Raw genomic sequence first — 22,943 nt, 5'->3', positions numbered from 1 at the left:
CTGTGACCTTAGATAAGTCATGATGGACTGCCAAAGAAATATAATCCTGAATAATCCATAACATCCTCCTTCCTGAACATAATCTTTCCATAAAAAACACGCTTTGTTGCCAAAAGGGCAGCTGTAGCCTGCAGGAGAAACTGAGTCTCCTGCTGACAGAACCAGGGCAGCCTCTGGTCCTGGTGCAGGAAAATGCAGGAGGGAAGGCATGATAGGACAGACAACGAGGGGATAGAGGATTCGTGGGAAATCTCGAGGGTCCATGGGGACAGGCACAGGAAAGGAGGGAGTTCTGGAAGGAAAAGGAGACCCAGAGATATGAAAGAGGAAGGGAAGTCAGCCAGACATGGGGAGCATGTAAAAGAAAGACTGGGGGGTGTAGGGAGGAAATCCTACAAGGAAACCAGAGAAAAAGAAGGGGAGGATGGAAAGGCCTGGGAGGCAGGGAGAGGGAAGTGCATTTTCCACACGAGATCTGCACATTGGGGCAGCACAATAGGGGCCTGTAATCCCCATGTTGTGGGACACAGGCCCGGGGACGACTGTGCGACATGGCCCCGAGGTTTTCTTACTTTCATTGTTCTCGTTGACATTGTTGCCATTGTTGGAGCAGGGAGGCAGGTTGGGCAGCTTCTCCACTGAGTGTTTCCTCAAATTCTCCATGGATACAGGCTTGAACGGCTCCCGGCCGACACACACCAGCACGTTGGGGCAGTGGAGCAGGGCCTGCATGCTGTCGATCTGCAAAGGGAACAGCAAGTGGAGCACCATGAGCACAGACCAAAGAGTTTGGCTCTTCCAGGCCTGGAACCAATTGGCAATGAGCTGCCACCTAAATAAAAGAGTATTTGGATAATGGTCTCAGGCATGCAATTCTGTTTTTGGGGTTTTCCTGTGCAGGGCCAGGAGCTGGACTTGATGATCCTTGTAGATCCTTTCCAACTCAGGATATTCTGTGATTCAATGAAAATAAACGTGGTTCTGGAGAGCTTTGGGGTCTACCAGAGCTTACTGGAGAATTCTTCCATTGAAAGAGAAGCTCTGCTATGTTTTGATCAGATTTCCTAGGATGGGGAAGGGGTGGGAGAGATTGCCTAAGGGAGAATATATCTCATTTATTATATATTATATAAGATTTTACATATTCTGGGAAAAATTTAGGTATATTCCACGTGGTAGTGAGGAAGAGGGTGGAAGTGGAGATGTTTCCATTTCCCTTACAGAGAATTATAACATTTAAATTCTTCTAATTCCTGTATGGGGCAGCTTTTATTACCTGAAAAATGCTACATCTCATTTTGTCCCTTAGTTGATCCTTTTCTTGCTCCAGAAGAGGGACAAGGGCTGTGGCTTCCCCTAATATTCTCTCAAATACTGCCTCAGTTATAAGCCCAAGTATTGCCTCAGTGGTGGACAGCAAAGGACGTTGTCCCCAGCGTGGGAAGTGCCTGTGAAGGAATCTTTGTTCCTCCACGAGAACTCAGGTTCTCACCCTTCATCCTCACCATGTGACCTGTTCCTGGATTACACACCAAGTCCTTCATGAGTCACTTCCCATGGAATCCTAGAATAGTTTGGGTTGGAAGGGACCTTTTAAATGCCATCCAGTCCAACCCCTTACAATGAGCAGGGACATCTTCAGCTGAATCAGGTTTCTCAGAGCCCCATCCTACTTTTACCCAAATACAATTGTCTCTCTCAAAGAACGGGAATCAGTCCTGTGGGAAGCACTGGGCAGACAAATGCTGGACTCATCTTCCATCTTGTTTCTGCAGCCTCTCATTTGAAAGACTGAAGCTGAGCTCTCAGCTAAAATACTTGATGTCTTTCAAAAGAAGGAGAAATCTCTCTTGCTGTCTGAGAGGACTTTAAAGTGGCCAACATTTGGCAGCTTTGTGCTGCCAGGGGTCTCCATAATCTGGGATGTCCCTTCCTCCTCAGCCGGCTACATCAGGAGAATGTCTCTAGAGCATACAGAAAACCTCAACAAGAGGTGACCGCTCCATGGGTTACTAAGCCAGCGCCAGTGGTGGGCTCAGCAAGATGCACCCTGACCTCACCTTGTCACTTGATTATCATCCCCTTAATGAGAACCAAGATAAGGAATCTCAGAGGAGCAGCGACGACAGTTCTGCAGTTGTCACATGCGCCTGAAATAACAGCGCATGATGGACAGACCTTGGCCTCTAAATATTGTTACAGCCAAGGAATGAAGAACCAGGGCCCCTTCAGAGCCCAAGCCCTCAGTTTGTGAAATGCCTCTGGAGTTTTCCAAGATGTTTCACCAGGACTGTGGGACGCACCAAGGGATTGGTGCTGGATCTGGTGCAAATAAGAGGGTAAATGTGTGGAGAGTGAAAGAGCAAGACAGAGATAAATGGAAGCACATTCTACATCCAGCTTATCACTTCTGATAACATTTTTTACAATAAAACACACAGCATCAACTTTTTAGTGGAAATACAGTAAAATCCCATCGTCTTCCCATTATTTTTTATTTTCTGTTTGTGTTCTAACAACACTTGTGATTTAGGCCCAGCCAGTTTGCTATGAAACCCAAAATAAGAGAGCTTTGCTCACTGAAACTTTCATTAAAACACCGCAAAGCAGCAAAACTGCCAAATTCATGTGATGGGTACCATGAAGCTGAAAAATAGCTCGCAAATCTCACTTTGCTTCTGTTTACTCCACTTCTGATCCATCTATTCCTAAAGAAAACATCTTTATCTATTCCTAACAAAAACATCTTTCTAGCTCACTTTTAAAGTTTATAGAAAGCCTAGAATTTAATAAACCAAATATTTTGAGCATGTTTTCGCCACCTGTATATTTCATTTCCTTCTTTACTTTTCTGTTCTTTTTTTTTTCTGTTCATTTTTCTTCTTATTTTTATTCCTTTGATGAAATCTTTCCCCCAATTTTATACAAGTGGAAAAAAAAGTGAGGATAAAAAAGAAGGAAGAGAAGAGGAAAAAAAGGGAGAGAAAAAAAAAGAAAAATAGGCATGAAATGTGTTCCATCCCTAATGCAAAAGAATCTGTCTTTAAAACCCCACTAAGTTTAGAAACTGTTCCTGTTTGTAAAGGATTTTTTTTTCAGTGAAAGCTATTTTTTGCCCTCATTTTCTTACGTGGTTCTGTGTCTGGGTGTAGATATTTCAATCATACTCATCACTGCTGCGTTGGGCGTGCAGAAAATAGATGGTGCCAATGACAGAGAGTCAGGGATCCATGGAGCTGACCCGTCTGAGTTAGGGAATTTATACGTCCTTTTATATGGAATACACTCGTGTTATGTCACTTAAAATAGTCTGTATTTGAAGTACAGGGTATTTCTGACAGCAGCAGCACTTTAGCAGTGTTTGTGTCTATAACGTAAATTTTCTTCCTAATGTCTTGCAAGCTTCATCTCTTTGAATTAATAATTCCAGAGATTCACCTTTGTAATGCTTCATTGTTAAAAACATTTTGGTAGCTGTAGATACAGCTGAATGTTTTCTGAGGGTTAAATACATCCTGTTTCTCACATTGATTTAATGCAACATCCACTGTTTCAGGGCAGTGCAGGGTTGGGATAACAGTTCATTCCATGTGCTCCACATGGAGCCTTCCCACACTTCTGCAGGAATCCCATCCTCTCAACGTGTCACTGCCTGGGCTATCTAGAGAACATCTGTCTTCAGGGCCATCAATATGACATTTTTTACTAGTGCTGAATAATCGCTAAACAGCACATCCCCTCTTGGGTATTTAGCAACTTGCAGCTCACTCGATGTGTCCTGGGTGAGGCCCATGCGGTTCTTCTCGGATTTCCTTCTTTTTAAGGAATGTATAAAAACTATTTATAATCTGAAGGGATCAGATCCTGACCCTGCAGGCATTCCACTGTCCTCTGTTGCTCCTGGAAATGCTGAGTGAAATATTGGCCCCATTTCAAGCAGTGGTAGAGTCTCACCTGGCTTCTCTGGAGCCTGCATCACGTTGCCTAGAGCTGGGAAGTGAGGAAAACTGGGAGCTTTCTTTCCATCAGCACCATCATGGAACAGTTTGGGTTGGAAGGGACATTAAAGCTTGTCCAGTTCCACCCCCTGACAAGGCAGAGACACCTTCCACTAGCCCACGCTGCTCCAAGCCCCATCCAGCCTGGCCTTGGACACTTCCAGGCTTCCAGGGGCAGCCACAGCTTCTCTGGGCAACCTGGGCCAGGGTCTCCCCACCCTCACAGGGAACAATTCCTTCCCAATATCCCATCTATCCCTGCCCTCTGGCAGTTTGAAGCCGTTCCCTGTGTCTTGTCCCTCCCGTCCCTTGTCCCAAGTCCCTCTCCAGCTCTCCTGGAGCCCCTTTAGGCTCTGGAAGGGGCTCTGAGGTCTCCCTGGATCCTTCTCTTCTCCAGGTGAACACTCCCAGCTCTCCCAGCCTGGCTCCAGAGCAGAGGGGGTCCAACTTCTTTTTTGCTATTGTGCAAGAGAAGTGATTCTGTTCTTCTTCTTCTTGGACACAACAGCTACCAAAGAGTTTTCATGACTCGTGCAGCTGTATTTTCCACTCAATTTCTGCCAAGGATTTTCATGCTGGGGGAAGAAACCGGACATCAGACAGAAACTTGGAGAGAGATAAGATTACAAGATGTGGCAGTAGGACCATGGTGAAAAGCAGACACAGTAGCTATTCATGTTTCAGAACCATGTGAGCCCCAGAGAAAGAGATGAAATATTAGATGGGACTAAATTCTGAGAAAATAATCTGTTGTTGAATTGCTGTTCAGATTAGGTAAGAGGTGGGAATGATCTTGCAGAGAACAGTGTGAATTCCAACACATGTAGGAAAAGGAAGATTTGATGAGATGACCTCCAGAAGCCTTTTCCAAACTCAGTGATAATGCAGTTCTGTGATTTATCGCAGGAGAGGTGGATGTTATTTCATGGAGACAAGAATTGAGGAAAAGTGGGGTAAGCTGAAAGATAAGAAGGTGAACGTTCTTATCTGCTTTAGCTCTCACACATAGTGGAGAAATTTGAATGCCACTGAATGGGGAAGTGTTTCATCTGAAGGTTGATCTTCATGATCTTGGAGGTCTTGTTCAACCTTAAAATTTCTATGATGATTCTATAATTTTAAAGCAGTAGTAAGACCTTAGATATTTGGTGCTCTCTTTTAGGGTGGGAGAAGATCAGAAGATGCCTCAGTGAAACGAAGTGGTGGCCACTCATTGCTCAGCACAGATATTTTCCCATATTAAATTTTCCTCTGTTTGCTCTCTTCCAAGCAGTAGCCAAGTGAGGAAATCCTTCTGCCAAACAGATTCCTCACTTCCCTCAGGCTGCCACAGCATGATTCCTGAGCACCCATGACAGGATATTCCAACAAAACAGTATTACATCCCACCACAATTTAGCTAAAAAAACCCCAAAGGCAATGGATTGTAAATACTTAAATTCTGGTGATCATCTGAAGAAGTTGTGATGGAGAAGAGAATGCCCTACTCTAACATCTCTCCATTAATTCATCCCACAGGATTGTAACTCATCTACAATCAAGGCTTCTTGCACATTGGTGGAAAGCAGCCAATATTTTTGGGTGACAGGTAATTTCACTCCAGGAAAGCCATCTGCTTCAGGTGGAATATTCCCCCTTGGACATGCCTGACTCTCACTGATGACAGAGTCAATCATCTCAATGCAGTTGTCTAAATCTAGTAGATTCCTAGAACAATTTGAGATGTTCTAGAGTATCCGATATGTGCCTGAGGATGGCTGACAGGATAAAAGATAAATATGAGACTAGAAAGCTCAGCAGGAAACATCAACCACATTCACAGAGTTAAAAAATGTGGTGTCTTCATTTTCAAGCTGAATCCCAAAACATGGGAACTTCAAGAATATTTTAATCCGTAAGTGAACAGTCTGGAATAAAACGGAAGAGAAATGGTGGTTTATGATAAAGGTGTTTGATGGGTTAGGAAAGAGTTCCTTTGGATCTCTCAGGTCCCATTTAAGCCTTTTTGGAGTTCCCTCAGTGTAACTCAATCACAATTAAGGCTGTGGATGATCAGAGACAAAAATCCACCGAAATTCATGGGATCAGTGTCTAGCAGTTGGCACTTGGTGGGCTGGAATAGACTCCCATTAAAGTTTTATTGCATAATCCCTGAAAATTAAATCAGGTTTCTCAATCTTACTGTAAAATCTGACCCAAGTCCCACTGTAATGGATGGAGAGAAACTTGGTGACCTCCACAGACTCTGGATCAGGATCTAAGAGGATTATGGATGCCGTGAGCGAAGTTCTGGACAAGAGCCCAGGTTGGATGAGGCATGGAGCAGCCTGGTCCAGTGGAAGGTGTCCCTGCCCATGGCAGGGAGTTGGAACAAGATGATCTTTAAGGTCCCTTCCAACCCAAACCATTCTATGATTTATGATTCATTACCCCCCCACCACAGGAACTCCCTGCCCCAGTGGGATATGGCATTTACGGGTTGTTTCAAAAAAGCTCCACTTTATTTCCAATAAAAATGTTTTACAGACATTAAGCTCCACTGGGTAGGTCACCACAAGTGAGGTGTAAAGGAAAACACATCTCTCTTCTGAAATACCCCTTTCTTTTCCAGTCTGGCTGCTATCCATTGAGGATGGATTGTCTCCATGAATTTTGCTGTACAGAACCCACCAACTGCTGTGATCTCAGCAAGGACCTCTAGGTGCTACTGCAACACAATGCATAATAAAATGTCCTCAATACCTTTACAGGAGAAAGTCAAACATAACACCTCTAAAACACGGAAGCAGCTGGTTGTTGTGGAGAACATGCCTCCCTCTGGCTCTTCCCGGAGAAAAAAGAACCACTCTCAGCCTTGCTCAGCTCAGAAGCTGAACACAGATACCAGTTTGGGATGAAGGCAGAGTGAAGGAGACACCCTTGCTCTCCCTCTGCTGGCTGCCAGCCAACCAAAGACATTTGAGAGAAGGACAGAATGGGGAAATAATGCAAGGCATGGTTCAGAGGACAAGTCCATAAGCTAATTCACCTTCCAAAGGAGTTCAGAGATGCATGGGAGAAGCAGAAGAAGCTGGAAACAGACCCACTCAGGCTAACGGGCTGAGTCCATGGCCTGTGCTGTCTCCCTGCCTCCTTTCCTAAAGCTCTTCCATCTGCTCCATTTTGTTTTCCACTCCCATTTACAGCTCCTTGGAGTGTGAACAGCCCTGTTGTTTTGTGGTTGTGCCACATTCAATCTGGAGGCATGCAGACTCTGAACTGATGTATCATGGTTTAACAATGATAACTTTTGCATTTTATTCATGCAAAGAACCCGTTTGCCCCTCCCTTCCCCAAACTTTCCACCAGAGGAATTAGAGAGTGGTTCTTCTGGGGAGTGGTTGGGTAATCTGTGGTCAGAAGGTGAATCATGGGGTGTTGCCACTCCATGCCCACATACAAATTAGCAAAGTAGCGGAAGAAAAGGAGGAGGAAGAAATCAGGAAGTGCATGACTTGTTCTCCCTTTCTCTAACTTCAGCAGGGGTCAAAAGTGTCCTCCCCATCATCAGGAGGAAGACAGAACAAGAGGTAATAGTGAACTTAGACCGAGGAAATACTGCATGGAAATGGATCTAATCCTCTGGAAATGGTAGCATCCAAATTATTAGTCCAAAAGAGAGCACACAGCATCCCTTCCATCTCCCAAATCAAAACTCACACGGATTCTTAAACTAAATTAAGTATCAGGCCCCCAAATCCACATAGAATCATGGAATGGTTTGTGTGGGAAGGGGCTTCAAGGATCATCCCATCCCACCCCCTGCCATGGGCAGGGTCACCTTCCACTAGCCCAGGGTGCTCCAAGCCCCGTCCAGCCTGGCCTTGGACACTTCCAGGCTTCCAGGGGCAACCACAGCTTCTCTGGGACAACCTGTGCCAGGGCCTCACCATCCTCACAGGGGAGAATTCCTTCCCAATATCTCATCTAACCCAGCCCTCTGGCAGTGGGAAGCCATTCCCCCTTGTCCTGTCACTCCATGTTCTTGTCTAAAGTCTCTCTCCATCTTGCAGGCTCCCGTCAGGTACTGGAAGGCCACAATTAGCTCATCCCCAAACCTTCTTTTACCAAAGAAAGAATCCTAAATCAGGACAGATTCCAGCGTCCAAGGCTCTCGTAAGAGTAAGTGATTTGTTAAACATAAATTACAAGCTGATATCTTTATTTGATGCTTATTTAATGAGAATAGGAGCAAGTCCAATGCTCCAGATGCTGAAATGCAGCAATATAAGATAATTTGTCATTTCAACACTTCTACAAACATCAGCATCTTCTAGGTTTTTACAGACAGGACCTGTTCATTCTTCAGGTTTGCCCGCAGTGTAAAGATGCGTGAAAAAATGAGAGTTTGGAAGGCCATGAAGCACTCAAAGAGCCAAGTAAAATATGTGAAAAAGGGAGGAAAAATGCAATAATGCCCTGCTCTGCTTTCTCAGTCAAACACAGGCAAAGATCATGTGTAGCTATTGCTCTGCTGGCAGCTTTTCCTGGAGTACTCATGGATGCCCTTTCCCTGTGTGTGACAATTTGCACATATATAAAATACTCATTCTGGGTCTCATCCTGGAAATACTTCGGATGAAGAACTCTTTCATCATTCCAAGAGAAATACTGCAATCAGAAATTCAGTGGCTGTTGGAAATCACTTGGGTAGCAGCAGAAGAGAAACACCCCATGGGAAAAGGGAAAAGGGGAAGGAAGAGGATTGATGGGGAAAATGAAGGCATGGAGAAAGCATGCTTTTGAGAAACAGGTGAAGAGGATAAAAATGGGAAGAAAAGTGATTTCTAGCCTGGTTCAGTTTGGAATTTTTGATTGTGTGCCACCGGTCCTGCCCCTGTGCAGGATGAGCTGGTTCCTGATGAAGGCTATGGGATGTTTCCCAAGGACTTCACAAAGTGCTGGATTGATGTGGGGAGATCTCCACAGTGCACGGGTCTTGTATGCAAGTTTTGATGGTCTTTTCTCTCCCCACCTACCCTGTCAGCTCAAAATTAGGTCTGACACTGCTCAAGCTGGGAAACAGCCAGAGAAAGAGCAAACTGCTGTTAAAGGTGCAAATTTCAACTGAAAAGAGAGGATGGCCTTTCTAGAAAAGTTTCGCTGCTGATGTTTTTCACCTTCTGACTGAAATCAGAGTCCCCCACCTGCCCCTTTGGCATCGGCTTCATTAAATCTGGTCCATCCAACATTGAAAATGATGAGTCAGAGTAACATCCACTCCACCCCAAGAGCCTGCCCTGATCCTCTCCTGGGGCAGGATTAGCTTAAAAATTGACGTGCCTCAAAAAATGTAAAGCATCTGGTTCTTGTGCTCAGCCTTGTGGTGGCTGAGTCAGTGGGAAGGATCCAATTTGGGAGTTCAAGCTTCTCCCCATGACCAGAAGTTGTCAAAACTCGCTCCTTTTGTGTGGAGAATATTTACACTGTGGATGAGAAGGTATTCCAGTTGGAAATGGTGGGGGGAAAAGGGAAGGACGACATAGCTGTGCTCCAGTTATCTGTAGGAGCTGGGATTGAGGATATAAACCCTCCTGGATCAAGCTCACAGATCCATAGGGAATTGATCCATGGTCTTACCATCTTGGATATCTCTTAGCACAAACACCGTGGGTACAATCTGTGGACTCCAGAAGCTCTGGGGGTAAAGAGAGACCCATTCAGCTGAAAAAAATTTGGTTTAATTGAATATTTTTCTTGTTACTGAGTCCAGGTTTCACTCTCGATTTGCAAAGTCCACAATACAAATGGGAAAGGTGGGAAGGTTTCTACTTCCAGACCTTGCTAAGAGTTGCAGCAGAATCCTTTGAATTCCCTGTTCAAGGCCAAAAAGGAAGAAGAAAATTCATGCAAATGCAAAAATCCTCTCTTTTCCTCACCTTTTACTCGTTAAAACCTCTAAAATCTGAATTTGTAAAACCTAATTTCCATATGAAAAAACCCCACAGACTTTCCTGTGAAAACTCTTTGCAGAAACAGTGATTTCTACTGAAAGTACTTACAGAAAATTCACAGTTTTTCCAGGAGAGGGTGGAATTCTGCTATTTTTTGTACTCTCAGCAAATGAATAAATAGAGAGATCATGGTAACAAATCTTACTCTCCTGAAGTCCACTTTTATTCTGTGCTCCTTTTCTGCACTATAAAGGGAACCATCAACAGGAAAAGCTTCACATTTCTCATGAAATACTTTGTAACACAACTTTTTCTGGTGAACCCTGATTTTTTCTGGCAATTTACTTGTTACTGACATAGATTTGGTTTTATTGGCTCAATATATTTTGCCATAAATAAAATCCTCATACGGGATTTTTATATCAAGTCTAAATGACTGTTGTGCACTTTTGTGCTCTTTGTTGCATTGAAAAATCTGCATTTTAAAAGTCTGGGTGATTTTTTCTTCTTTAACTGTCTCTAATCTTTCCAGAGTTCTAAGCTTCCATACGTGGGTAACTATAGAAGTAATTTTCCCATAAGTAGTTTCTAAAATTTGTTTAAGATGGAAGAAAACCTAAATGTGAAAAAATTGTACCTTTAAAACATTCAATTCCTTTTCTTTCAAAACCGCTTGCATTTAGAAACAAAAATAGTTTGTTTTGGGGAAAACCCAGAAATGCCAAAAATAGTTGCAAGAGGAGGTACCTATAGCATGGCAGAAAATTTTGGTTGTATAATGAAGTCGATAAGGACAAGATAAATGAGTGGTGGCATTTTCTAAATTACTATTAGGAAAAATTAGGAAATATTAGTGGTCATAGCACCAGGGCTGCCAGAGCTCCAGGAGGGTTTGAACAACACTCTCAGGCACATTGTGGGATTTTTGTGGTATCTTGTGCAGGACCAGGAGTTGGACTGCATGATCCTTGGGAGTCCTTTCCAGCTCAGGACATTCCATGATTCCGTGATTATTGCATATACTCAATAACATGATTGGAAACATCTTTGCCCTGGATTAAATTCAAAAGGATTAGAAAGCAATTACACTTTGCTCCATGATTACTGAAGGAACAAAACCTCCTCAGGCTAAAGGAACCATCTGCATTTGGTGTATGTTAGATAAGAAAGTATCAGATTTGCTGCATGTTAGATAAGAAAGTGGCCAAACACAAGGTCCCTTTAACTCTACGTTGTAAGGCACTGGGCCAGATGATCTCAGGGCATCTCAAAGGTTCACAAAACACACCTGGATATGAATCTTCTTGTGGATGAGGTTCATGGAAAGTTTTGCTGAGGTTTACAGATCGCTTGTGTAAATCTCGTTGGAGTCATTGTGGTTTTGGCACGAAATCAGAGAATATCGAACCTGAAACCTGTGGTTTGTTTTTAGACCATGAGTCACACACGTAGTGGGTGGAAAAGTGGCACAGCTTGCTTGATAACAACGGTTTGCTCCAGATCAGGGGCTGGAATTGGTTGCAATCCTTCATACCTGAGCACAGAAACTGAGTGTCACAGTGAATACGTCAACATGCAACCAGAAAATTAATGATCCCACAGAGGCAAATTATCACCTCCCTTCTCTCACTGTTTATATACACCACATTTTGAACCAGCTTATCTGCCCCCACGTATCCCCTTTTCCTCCTGCACTTCCATCAGGGTCTTGATGACACCTGTCATTAAGACAGATGAGCTTGGTAGAGAGCCCAAACATGAGTGGCCGAGAGGATGCCTGCGGGCAGCCTACAGATGTCCTAGGAATGGCTCTATGGATGTGTAAATCTGAGTCAGGAAATATGTCAGACAAGCCTGTTTCCTGGCCTTGCACCCCCAGGTCGCTGTAAATACAGTCATTATTATCAAGAACTACTTAGTGATAATGGTTAGGCCACCAGTTTGGCTAATAACAGCTAAAAATAAAAGTTCTGCCTTTATTGCTAAATTAAATCAGTTCTGGATCCAGGGCACTGGAAGAGCGTTGTCTCTACCACTCTTCTTAGAGTAGTCTTTAGTGCATTTAAAGCCTGGATCAACTGGCACTCTCCCAAGCAATTCCTGGGCAGATCTGGGAGTTAACACATGCCAGGGAGCTTTTCTAAGAAGTGGCTTGAAGGTGGCCACCCCTGTGGGAATTAGACCCTATTTTGGGTGCTAGAGTGTGTGATTATCCACAGGTGGTTCCATTTGATGCCAGAGTCTGTGCCCTGATACTCTTATGGCTACTGGAATAGCCGTGTAGGCCCATTATGCTGCTTTGGGCTGAAGATCTTACCCTACAGGTTGCTGGAGGCTGGGAAGATACACCAGAGAAGGAGTCACTTCATTTGGGCCATTCTGTCTTTCTCCAAGACTAGGACATGGTCGAAGACAGCTTGATTTGCCCCAGAATGGTTGGTCTTGCCTAAGTGTATCCCATGCCAAATTCCACACAAATACAGGAGAAATACTCAATTCTTACCCTGAGTAGTTTCTAATAATTAATCCTTTACAGTCTCCAGTTCATGGTGCCTGGGGAAACATTCTTTAACTCATGATTGCTCCGCTGATTAACCTGAACGGCAATTCCCTGATCCCCCATGGAAAATCGGTGGCACACAGTGCTCCTTCTGCAATGTTCTCACTCGGAGAATTTGAGGCAAAATCGAGTCTTTCTGGTCATCCCCTAGACCTTTCCACACAACAAAACCGGATCACATTCACTCATCAAGTGTAACAACTTACAGTCAGCCTTGAGTGCACCCAAACAGAAAAACATCTCAACCTCGGCCTGACTCCAGCGTACATAAAACTGGCCACATCCCCTGGAAAACTCTTCTGAGGGCTGATAAATCCCATTTGAGCTGCTCTTGGTAATTGCCACCAGTAGCCATAAACTATGTAGACTATTTGCCATCTCACAGTGTGGTTTCAAACGCCATGTGAGGAGGAGCGTTGGATTTTAAGGAAGGGTTTGGTTTGGTTTTTGTTTTAATTTAGGACAGCCAGTAAAAGGAAGGCCTCATGATTCAGAAATCAGGCCATCTGTGCCTGGACACAGTCATGGTGCTGGGTTCCTGTGACTTAACAAAGTCTTAATGACTGTTCAGCTGGTGGGTCCTGGATAATTGCCATTTGTAAGGGAAATCCTCTGTTACTGCCTCATAATCCTGCACGTCATTTCTTACAGCCTGGGAGGATTTCTGCCCTTTCTGTGATCCCTGTCTCTTTGTCCCCAGAGACATCCTTCCCTCTCCAGAGGCAGGCAGTGAGGATCTGAACAGAGGTGCATTCCTGTGGTTTAGACCATGAGGAAGAAAACCCACTATGTGGTATAAAAACTTCCTAGAATGGAGCCAAAAGGTCATTTCATGGAGAAGATAACCCACAATTATTCTTTTTCTTGAGATATCTGCACACCTGGTTCTTTTTTTTAGTGTAGAACTGATGTTCCCAGTAAAAATTAGGAAAACTGTGATTTCCAACAGTCTCATCAGCCAATTGATGTAAAGTCCCGTGTCTTATGTTTGCCAATATCTAAATATCTGTAGTACTTTAGAACCAGTGTAAGAAAACTTGGGCCTGGGTTAATTTATGTGACAAGTCGAAGTTACTCTTCCAATCTTCTATAGGGTCTCACAGGCGAAATGTCCCCCCATCCTAACTGCTTCACAAGCTGGTCAGATTTAGATGAATTAATTTAGTCCAGGACTGTCTATATTTTAGTGCTCAAAGTTTCATTGGTCAGTTAATTGTGTGTCAATGTTAACTTAAATAACAAATTTCTCTATTTGGGCAGTTAATCCGATTATATCCAGTTAATCACCTGGAAAACACCAATGAGTGGTTTGACCTGAAAAAAAACCTTTATGATTTATACCTTTTTTCTTGTTGAAAATTTAACTTATTTTCCTTACCTAAAATTGAATTAAATTTTTCTCCAGTCTGATATTCATCAAATTTCTAGGCAAGAAAAATCTTGGTTAATTTGGAAAAATGGGCTATTTTCCCTAACGAAATGAATGTTCAAGCACTTCAGACCTACTTTCTTCAGTGGGACTAGGATTTCCTAGTAGGAAATCTGCTTGATATCTAGGATTAAAAATACTGGTTTCACCTCACTCAAGGCTTCAGGTGTTAGAATGAAAATGGAAATATGTAAATATCAATAGAACCAAACTGGATTTCCTTCCATGGGAATCAGGGCTTTAAAATTCTCAGATTCTATGATTTAACTTTGAGTTACGGTTGAACTAAACTTAGAAGTTTGCTGGAAAAATTTGTGAACTACAAAAGGAAGAAAACACTTTTCTCTCCTTTCTCAAATCAATACTCCATGAAAGGAACACAAAACAAGCTGGTTCCATGTGTGTCTATGTTTATACCCACATAAAGATTTGTAATCTTGAAACACCCTGAATTTACTCAACAAAATGGTAAAAATATTAAAATGGAGAAGATCAAAACAGAGCCACTGGGACAGAGGTGATTAAACTCATTTTAGGATTTAAGTTTACATCTGAAATTACAGTAGTAGAAGAAACAAAAGGAGATTGAAGAACAAACACTCTGAGGTCATGAATGGCTCTTCCATTGATGGAAGATTGACTAACATGTAGGACAGGAGATTTTCCCCCTCTTTTTGTGTTTGGTTTTCAAGAGATCAAGGAAAAACTGGCTGCAAAAGGGAAACTGTGTACCTGCTATTAAATGCTGTGAATTTTGTTTTTCTGAGACAGACTAAGTCAATTCAGCAGTAGTCCAGATGCATTGCTGAGGAATTATTCTGCTAATCTGTCAAAATGTGGAAAAAAGTATCAAAAGTTACTGTTCCACTCAATCTCAGCCCTCTTTCCCAGGAAGATCTCTGTACTAAGTCATGGGGGAAAAAAATAGATAATTGGCGTAAAAGAAGTTTACAAAATTATTTAAAGAGAATCTGAATTATTCTTCAAAGAGAATAACGTGAGAAAAAAGAAAATACTCAAGAAATATGAAACATGGAGACACCTTTGAACGATCATGGAAGACTGGAAGTTTCTTTACATTGGCTTTAAAAGAAAATGTAAATTTAAGTATAAAGACAAGATGTACAGCTAAAATTAAACTCCAGCTCCAGCGGAAGGAAGTTATTTCAGGAAAGCTCACAAATTTGTGCATTGAATTCGCTATTTTCACTCCTCAGTGAAACAGTTACATCTGGTGAAAACTCAGACACAACAGATACCTCTGTGTATCAGAAACAGAGGTCTTGAAGTTGAGATATGACAAGAAAACTTAAAAGAAGAACAGACTTTAGAGAATCCATGTGAAAAGAAAAGATTGGAAAATCCAAGACAGAGCGAATTTTTTGTGATGCTTTGCACCCAAGCCTAGAGTAACAGGAAGCCCTAATAGGAATGGTTGTTAAATGAACAGTAGGGAACAGCTAAAAAGCTGGAGGTAAATTACTAAAAATTAATAATGGCCAAAAATATCTCTGTAAAAGATTCCCAGGAAAGGTATTAATAATCACATATCTCCTAATTATGTGGCAGCTGATAATGTTGCTGACGTTGGACCCACCGTCACCTACCACTGTGATATTCTGCACAGGAATTAAAGGAGTGGAACTAAAATTATTAAGGTATAGAAAATCAACTCCTTATTGACAAAACAGTAATGAAAATTTTCATATTAAGAAACCCGAACCTGAAGGGATTGTGGAGAGATTAAGTGATGGTGTTTCATCCACACATTTCTGTGTGGAAATGTTGGAAAAGACCTCCAAGATCATCGAGTTGAAGATATTGTGTTTACAGAGTGCTCATTGAGTGCATATCCCACCTAAAGTACTGGTGTTTATAATGAGTAGAAGGAAAATTGTGGGAAATTCATTTAGGAATTACAAGGGGAACATCAAGACTGCACTAAGAAGTAGAAGGCAAAACTTTTCTTTAGAGAAATCAGTGAAAATTCTCAAAAATTGAAGAAGAGGGAGTTGCTATCAGCTCTCAAGATTATTATGTCCATCTGGACTGAACAGGAGTCGAAGTCTTGAAAACTGGAGAAATCAAAGGCAAAATAAGTTAGTTATCCATAGATTACAAAATATCTAGGTAGCAGGACTGGGTTTGGTTGGAAGCTCTTTCCAGAGTGGTGGGAACAGCAGAAAGCTCTATGATAAGACATGGTGCTTCCACCAGGAAGGATGGCTTAAATTATCCTCTCCCTCTCTCCTTCCTACTGCACCTTCCCCTCCCTGTGCCAGGTAAAAATTATTTTATTGCAAAATATTCCTGCACTTTTTTCCCCTCCTGGATAATGGGTCACTTGAACTCGGGTCATTTCAGTCACTTGGCACAGAAAGTGACACCACAAGTGGTTGTGTTTTTACCACTGAGGAGCTGGCACTCAGCCCTGTAAAGGTAGGAAAAGTGTCAAAGGAGCTGGGAATCTCCATTCAGCTGCAGGGACAGGCAGAAGTCAGGATAACTCTTGAGACCCCTTCAAAAAATGGAAGTAAAGGTTAGTTAGCTAAAAAGAGATGGAGAAGAAGTCAAGAGAATCTCAGGTTTGTCAGGAAATTCCTTTGGGAACAGAAGAATGAAGAGATTGTCATGCCCTGAATTTATTATAAGAGTTCCCCAACAGCAGATTCACCAATTCATCAATACAAAAAGTGTCTCTTGATCCCACTCAATCCTCAATTACTTATGCCTTAATGGGTTATTTTATCATAATGTTGAGAATCCCATGTAATGAGCAGGACCCTGTTCTGTGGGGAGCTGTGCAACCACAAGGTGCTACCTAAGGGCCACCTTATTCTGTCGAATTCCCAGTGGTCAGGTATGGAAAAGTTGAACCTTTGTTGGGACATGCCTACCAGGAAAAGGTGGGAAACTCCATTACTAAAAGTTTATTTAGGGTTTTATGCCCACGTGCAAAACATTAAACCTCCTATTGACCACAAACAATATTTGGAATGGAGTTCTTGAGTGGCTGAACAAGATTATTCTACATCAAACTTTTGTGTAATTAATGGGGAAGCGTTTATTGTGACAAAATCTGAAGGAGTAAGGTAATGTAGGTAAACTTTTGGACCCATGAGCTAAAGGATTTTCATCACAGGGAATGTGATGACTCTGTTTGAACAACTGACCAGCACAGAGATATTTACCTTCTTCCCATCAACAGTGTAGAGCTTCTTCACTGGGAACTGCAGGATCTCCGTGATCTCATCCAGGAGCGTTTTGAAACTGCGGGCATTTCTGCGGTTCAGGATGATGGAGCGCCGAAATCCACTTTCCCCATTCTTAACCAGAGTGATTTTCTTGGGTATTCTGGGGCCATGGTAAGTGAAAGGTGTGGAATAATCTTCCAGCTTGCCCTCCTGAGCCACTCTTCTCGTGGTGCTGGAGGGGCGACTGTTCCGTGGCGGGGCCGGCCTGTGTCCCCCAGAGGTGATGCTGATGGGCTTCACGTACTTCTTGTCAGAGCACAGGTAGCACCCTCCATCCTCCAGCTGGTCCAGCTCACTGATGCAATGTATTCCTCGTGGGGTGGTGATGGTCCGGACCCCGAACGGCAGTGGGACCCGATGGGAGAGGTCGTCCATGAGCGCGTGGAAGCTCTTGAAGCTCCGCTGGTTGATGGCCATCTTGACTCCTGCAAACTGAGGGTCTCCACTCTTGAAGAATGTTATTTTTTTGGCTGGAGGGACCCTGGTGAGGGTGCTGGCCCGAGCCACGGAGGGGAGGGGTGGCTCATAGTTGTAGGAGCTGGTGTTTGACAGGTAGTCAGCAGGCACCTGAGTCATCCCTCTTGTTTAAAGATAACTGCAAAGAGAAGGAAAAACGGATTGGTGTTTGTTTGAGTCACACAGGATTGGAGCCTGACATTGGAGCAAGGTTTGTGCTCCTCACATCAGCTCCGTCACGAGTAGATTGTACCAACAAGTCTTAGGAACTCATGGATCAGGCAGATACAGAGAAGCACAGCAGGGAGAGCATCCATAACCCTGCTCATCACAGTCAAACCCTCCTGGTCCTGCAGATTCCAGTGGGAATCCAGACAGCGTCAGTTGCCCCCGAGGCACAAAAAGCATGAGTCAGACACCAAGTGAAACCCACAAGAAGTGTATTGTTGTCCTTTGGAATTTTATGTCTTCCTTGATTATATTTTTGAGGTTTTCTCTGAAATTATCAGAGACAGTGATTATTTCAGCTTTATTTTTACAAGCACAGCACTGAGATTCTCATGTAACCCTTTAACCCTGTGGACTGGAATGTGACAAAAACCAAAACAAAACTGAATTTCTTCATGTTGTGATTACACTTTGTAGCACACAATCAGTCCTGAGCTCACTGAGGGGCAGAGCAATATGGTTTTAGAAGAGGCCATGCCAAAATGTGCTGAGTTCTGGATGAAAAATTTCTGGCAGTTATGGAAACAAGTAACAAATATTACAAGACATCAAAAATAACTACAAAATTTGGTTCTGCTAAACTGTGGGAAAATTTGAAATTGGTTGGAGATGATCTGCCCAATTTTTGTTGGGGCAGTTGGTGTCCTTCATAAATAAACTGATTTTGGTGTTTCAGTCTGGTGGTTGCATCCCACTTTTTGAACACAAGTGTTTTTAATGTCTTTTTCCTGATGAAGACGAGACTCTTTGTTACTTTCCCTTATCAAATCCATTGTCATGGAAGCCAATTGCTAAAAAATTCAGACCTCATATGGAATGAAACTATTATGCCAAAAAAAGAAGACACTTTGATTTTGACATGAAAAAAAAAAAAGAATTAACACTATTTTTACAACTGCTAAAATATTGGCTGTAATGAGCACAACACATTTATTTCATGAATATGAACAGTGATTCCCCAGTTTACTCTGAGTTAATTACTCAGACTTAAATGGAGACTCTAAAAATGGCACTTAGAAATGTCATCTTCTGGTCATTTATCTGCTGACAGATAGGAAACCATTTGAATTGTTAGTAAGGGATCAGTAGAATTATAACTTGCAGAAGGGGGTTCTGGCCACAGACATCTATATCCAATTTATTTTCCAAATTCTATTCTTAATTGGCATCAGTTTTCTATTGTAACTTCCAAAATATCTCTTACAAGAAAGGAAACTTTTTAATGCTTACAAATGAATTAGAAAACAGTAAATGTATTTATAATTACATGGTTCCTCCAGTTTGCTCCTGGTTACCCCTCTTGCAGCAGCTGAATGAAGTTCTAGTATGAATAATTGTGATAATCACAATTCATTCTTTGGAGGATCGGTTTGGTGCCCACTGCCACTAATGGGAATTTCGTCACTGTTGGAGCATTCAAAAAGCTGTAAATGCTGAATTTCTCGACATTTTAGAACAAAACCATTATATTCCTACCACGGTACCCTCAAGTGAAATATTTGTGCACGTTGTACTACAGCAAATGCTGCAATAAATGGAAGTTTAAGCTCAGCTAAGTGAGAATAGAAATTAAGCATCATTTGAAAGACTATTATTGTGACAAATCCCTGCTTTTATTTATATCCGTGTACACCCAAAAGATTTCAGTATGATTTATTCTTTCCACGTACACATTTCACCAAGCAATTATTCACTTATTTATTTCCCAGTGAAAGGTCAATTCATCACTCCAACTCATCATTTCCAGGGAAAAAATACCTCATTTCTCTATTTTCCAGCGGCTTCCAGAAAGGTGGGTTTCACTTTTTCTCCACAAGCCCCACATTGGAGCTTTCAGCCAGCGACAGCATCATTTCCAAACAAACCCATTATCCCAATTGTAGTCACTGGACAAATGGTGATCCACAATATGCTGACTGCATTCCCAGAAATCTAAACTGCTTCCCAAGGATTTATTCTACATTTTTCAAGCTGTTAAATCATATTGTAAGAAGTACAGAAAAAACTAAATACAAGGCAAACCGTAACACACTTTCCCAATACTACTTTTCTTGGGGAATAATTTCACAGATGACTGATTTAAAAGAATATTTTTCCTTGAGTTTTGGGTGATAGAGCTGATTACCCACCCCAGCCTAGAGGGTCTGTCAGATCTGCTCTTACAAAGCCATATATCCACAAAAAAAAAAGGAAATATAAACAGTTGCCATACAGAGAAGTTTAATATTATCTATTTGAAGGGTCAGAATTGGAAGGGAATTCTACTGCTAATCTGCAAAGGAAAATGCTCATCTTGCCCAAATACATCTTTTTAGAGAAATAAGAGAAGTCTCAATGCATATTTTTGTACTTACATTGAAATACTTCATCCCTCTTGCTCAAGATGACTTTTTCTTACAAAATATCCAAGGGATTAAAAATAAAATCAACCAAATAATAATAATTTAAAAAAGCAACGCATCCAACCAGCCACCTACAGGATCAAATACACTGCACAAGGCAGGGAAAAATGTTAACAGGTTACTTGCTGTCAATCAAACTGGCCTCAAAATGACTGACCACAGCTTGGAGGGTTAAGCAGGGCTGTGTTGCTAAGGATAGAAAGAAAAGCTACCTAAGCTGCTGGAGAAGGCTCTCAAATCCACTGGGGCTTTAGGCACAATTTGCCCAATCCCTCTCTTCCTTGTGCCCATGTAACTCTGGTATAAATCTGACTCGGCTCTGAAATCACACCAGTACAACTGGAAGTGCAATCCAGGCCAGAAAGGGAATTCTCCTCTTAAACAAAGGCCTGCAGAGACCTGGAAAACTTTCCCGATCCAGCCCACTCATTAAAATGCTTTGGAATCATATTTGTCTTTTGGCAAGTCCGGAGGAATCAGTGGGAGTGGAGTAAGGATGATGGTGTCTCTGAAGGACTTGTGTGGATGTGTCACTTCTCACCTGGGTGATAGTCCCTTAATCAGGAGAGAGATGGATGAGATCTGTAACAACTTCTTCAGGGAAAAATGAAACAGGAAAATCTGGAGAGCCCTAATCCCAAAATTTTCAAGTTCATGGCAGATGTCAAAGTCACAGTCTCAGAATGATGCTCAACAGCTGGATCATTGAGATTTGGGCATGAAATAAAACCAGACAAGCACGTGAATGACAAATAATGGGAAATTACTTGCTCTGTCATAATTCACCTCTAAGAGCCTTCCTGTTTTCTCTCTCTGCTCCTCCTTGCAAAAAACCCGCACATAACAACAACAACAATAACAACTTCAGTTGGATTTAGGTAGAAAATCAGTGAGAAATCTCACTCCTGCATGGACTGGAATTCTTGAAGATTGGACATGATGATCTTGGAGGTCTTTTCCAACCTTAATGACTCTGTGATTCTGTGATTCCACTACTGACACAGCTGCTGCATCTTTCTCTCTCCCAGCACTAAGCACATTCCTTTATAGAAACCAATCAGCTGCAGAGAGATCAGGGTCATAAAGGGCTTCTATTAGAAGGGCAGGGATTTGGGGATCCTGCAAGAAGAAATTCCACAAGTTATACATTTCAGATCCTTAACTGGAATTTTCTAAATGTAATGTCAGTGTAGCATCCATGATAGTCCTCTTCATACAGGACTGCTCTTCCAGCTGTGGACGCATCTTTGAGGGTCCAGAGGCCATTTCTGTGGTATCCTTGACCCCGAGGACCAAGGTCATCTCTCTGTAGGCTTGCATTGAGTATAAAAGGTTGCAGCTCTACAGGAAAATTTGTAGGAGTCCATCCGTGGGAAAGACTGAAGCACTGATGGAGGCCTTTCTACTCAGGGCTGTGCCAGGGAACTGGTCCCTGTTTTCCAATTTCCCATCAACGTTCAAAATATCTCAAAAGCTATAAACTATAACTATAAACTATAGTTTAAACTATAGCAGGCAGGGCTAGACTTCTGGACTTCTAAACCCCATCAAACCTCTGCTGCTGGAATTCACACAGAGGAAGCTGCGTGACCCCTTAGCCAAAACCAAATGGAATGGTTTGGGTTGGAAGGGACATTAAAGACCTTCTCATTCCACCCACTGCCATGGGCAGGGACGCCTTCCACTAGCCCACATTGCTCCAACCTGGCCTTGGACACTTCCAGGGATCCAGGGCCTCCCCACCCTCACAGCCAACAATTCCTTCCCAATATCCTATCCATCCCTGCCCTCTGCCAGTGGGAAGCCATTCCCTGTGTCCTGTCCCTCCCGTTCCTTGTCCAAAGTCCCTCTCCAGCTCTCCTGGGGGGCTCCTTCTCCTGCAGCATTAACATACATTCACATCAGCCTTCACCTTCTGTTGTTTGCCCTGGTTTTACCTTGGATAGTTTTTTTCCTCCTTCTCTCTGTTAGGGTGTAAAAGAAGTAGAGGAATCCAGGTGTCGCCCAGAAGGTGCCCGAGTCAAGGCAGGAGAGCTGTCAGGGAATGTGACTTCATGAATTAAGCACCGGGCCTATAACCACTCTTTGAGGCCTTTATGATGAGCTTCCAGACTTGACTTAAATACTTTAAATTATGAAGAATCCACCCCATCCAGCAGCGACCTTTCATTAATCCCACTTGATACTAAAATCGGTTCCTTTCCTCTCACCTGTATAGTCCCAGTATCAATTTTTATATGGCTTTTTTTGATTAATCAGGGTGCAGAATTTTGCTGGAAATTTCTCTTCCCCTGCAAGTAATTGCAGCTTCTACTTCTGCAGTCATTTCTTCCAGACAGAAGAAAAATTTACAGACCACCACTAATATTTGGAATGCAGCTGGTTGAAAACTCCAAGTTTGTCTTCCAGGGAAATCATGAACAAAATGATTTCCTGTGGAATTTTTCCCAGAAAAGGTGAGAGTTTCTAGCAAGGAAGATGAATCTGCTTGAAGATGTAACCATGTTTTTTCTAAAAAAAGCTCATTTCAATTGGCCCCGTGCTCTTTTTGATGAAGAAAAATATTTTTTAAATATCAAAGTGATCTTAATTAACAAGGAGTATTTATGATCCAACCAAGACAAAGTCTTGGTTGGAAAATTACAAACTTTGAGAAATTTGATTCATAAAAAGATAAAAACAT

General features: G+C 42.4%; 1 protein-coding gene across 1 annotated transcript in view; it reads right to left on the bottom strand.

Moving 5' to 3' along the window:
* The window catches only part of RP1L1 (RP1 like 1), a 44,867-nt gene that overhangs the window by 8,642 nt on the left and 13,282 nt on the right, over positions 1–22,943 (bottom strand). Inside the window, 2 exon segments of the mRNA XM_039568616.1 lie at positions 573–741; positions 17,112–17,769. Of these exon segments, the coding sequence (XP_039424550.1) occupies positions 573–741; positions 17,112–17,750 (808 nt within the window). The 5' untranslated portion in view covers positions 17,751–17,769.

This window comes from Corvus cornix, chromosome 3 (assembly GCF_000738735.6).
Source record: "Corvus cornix cornix isolate S_Up_H32 chromosome 3, ASM73873v5, whole genome shotgun sequence".
NCBI lineage: Eukaryota > Metazoa > Chordata > Aves > Passeriformes > Corvidae > Corvus > Corvus cornix.
This window is presented reverse-complemented; position numbering and strand designations above follow the sequence as displayed.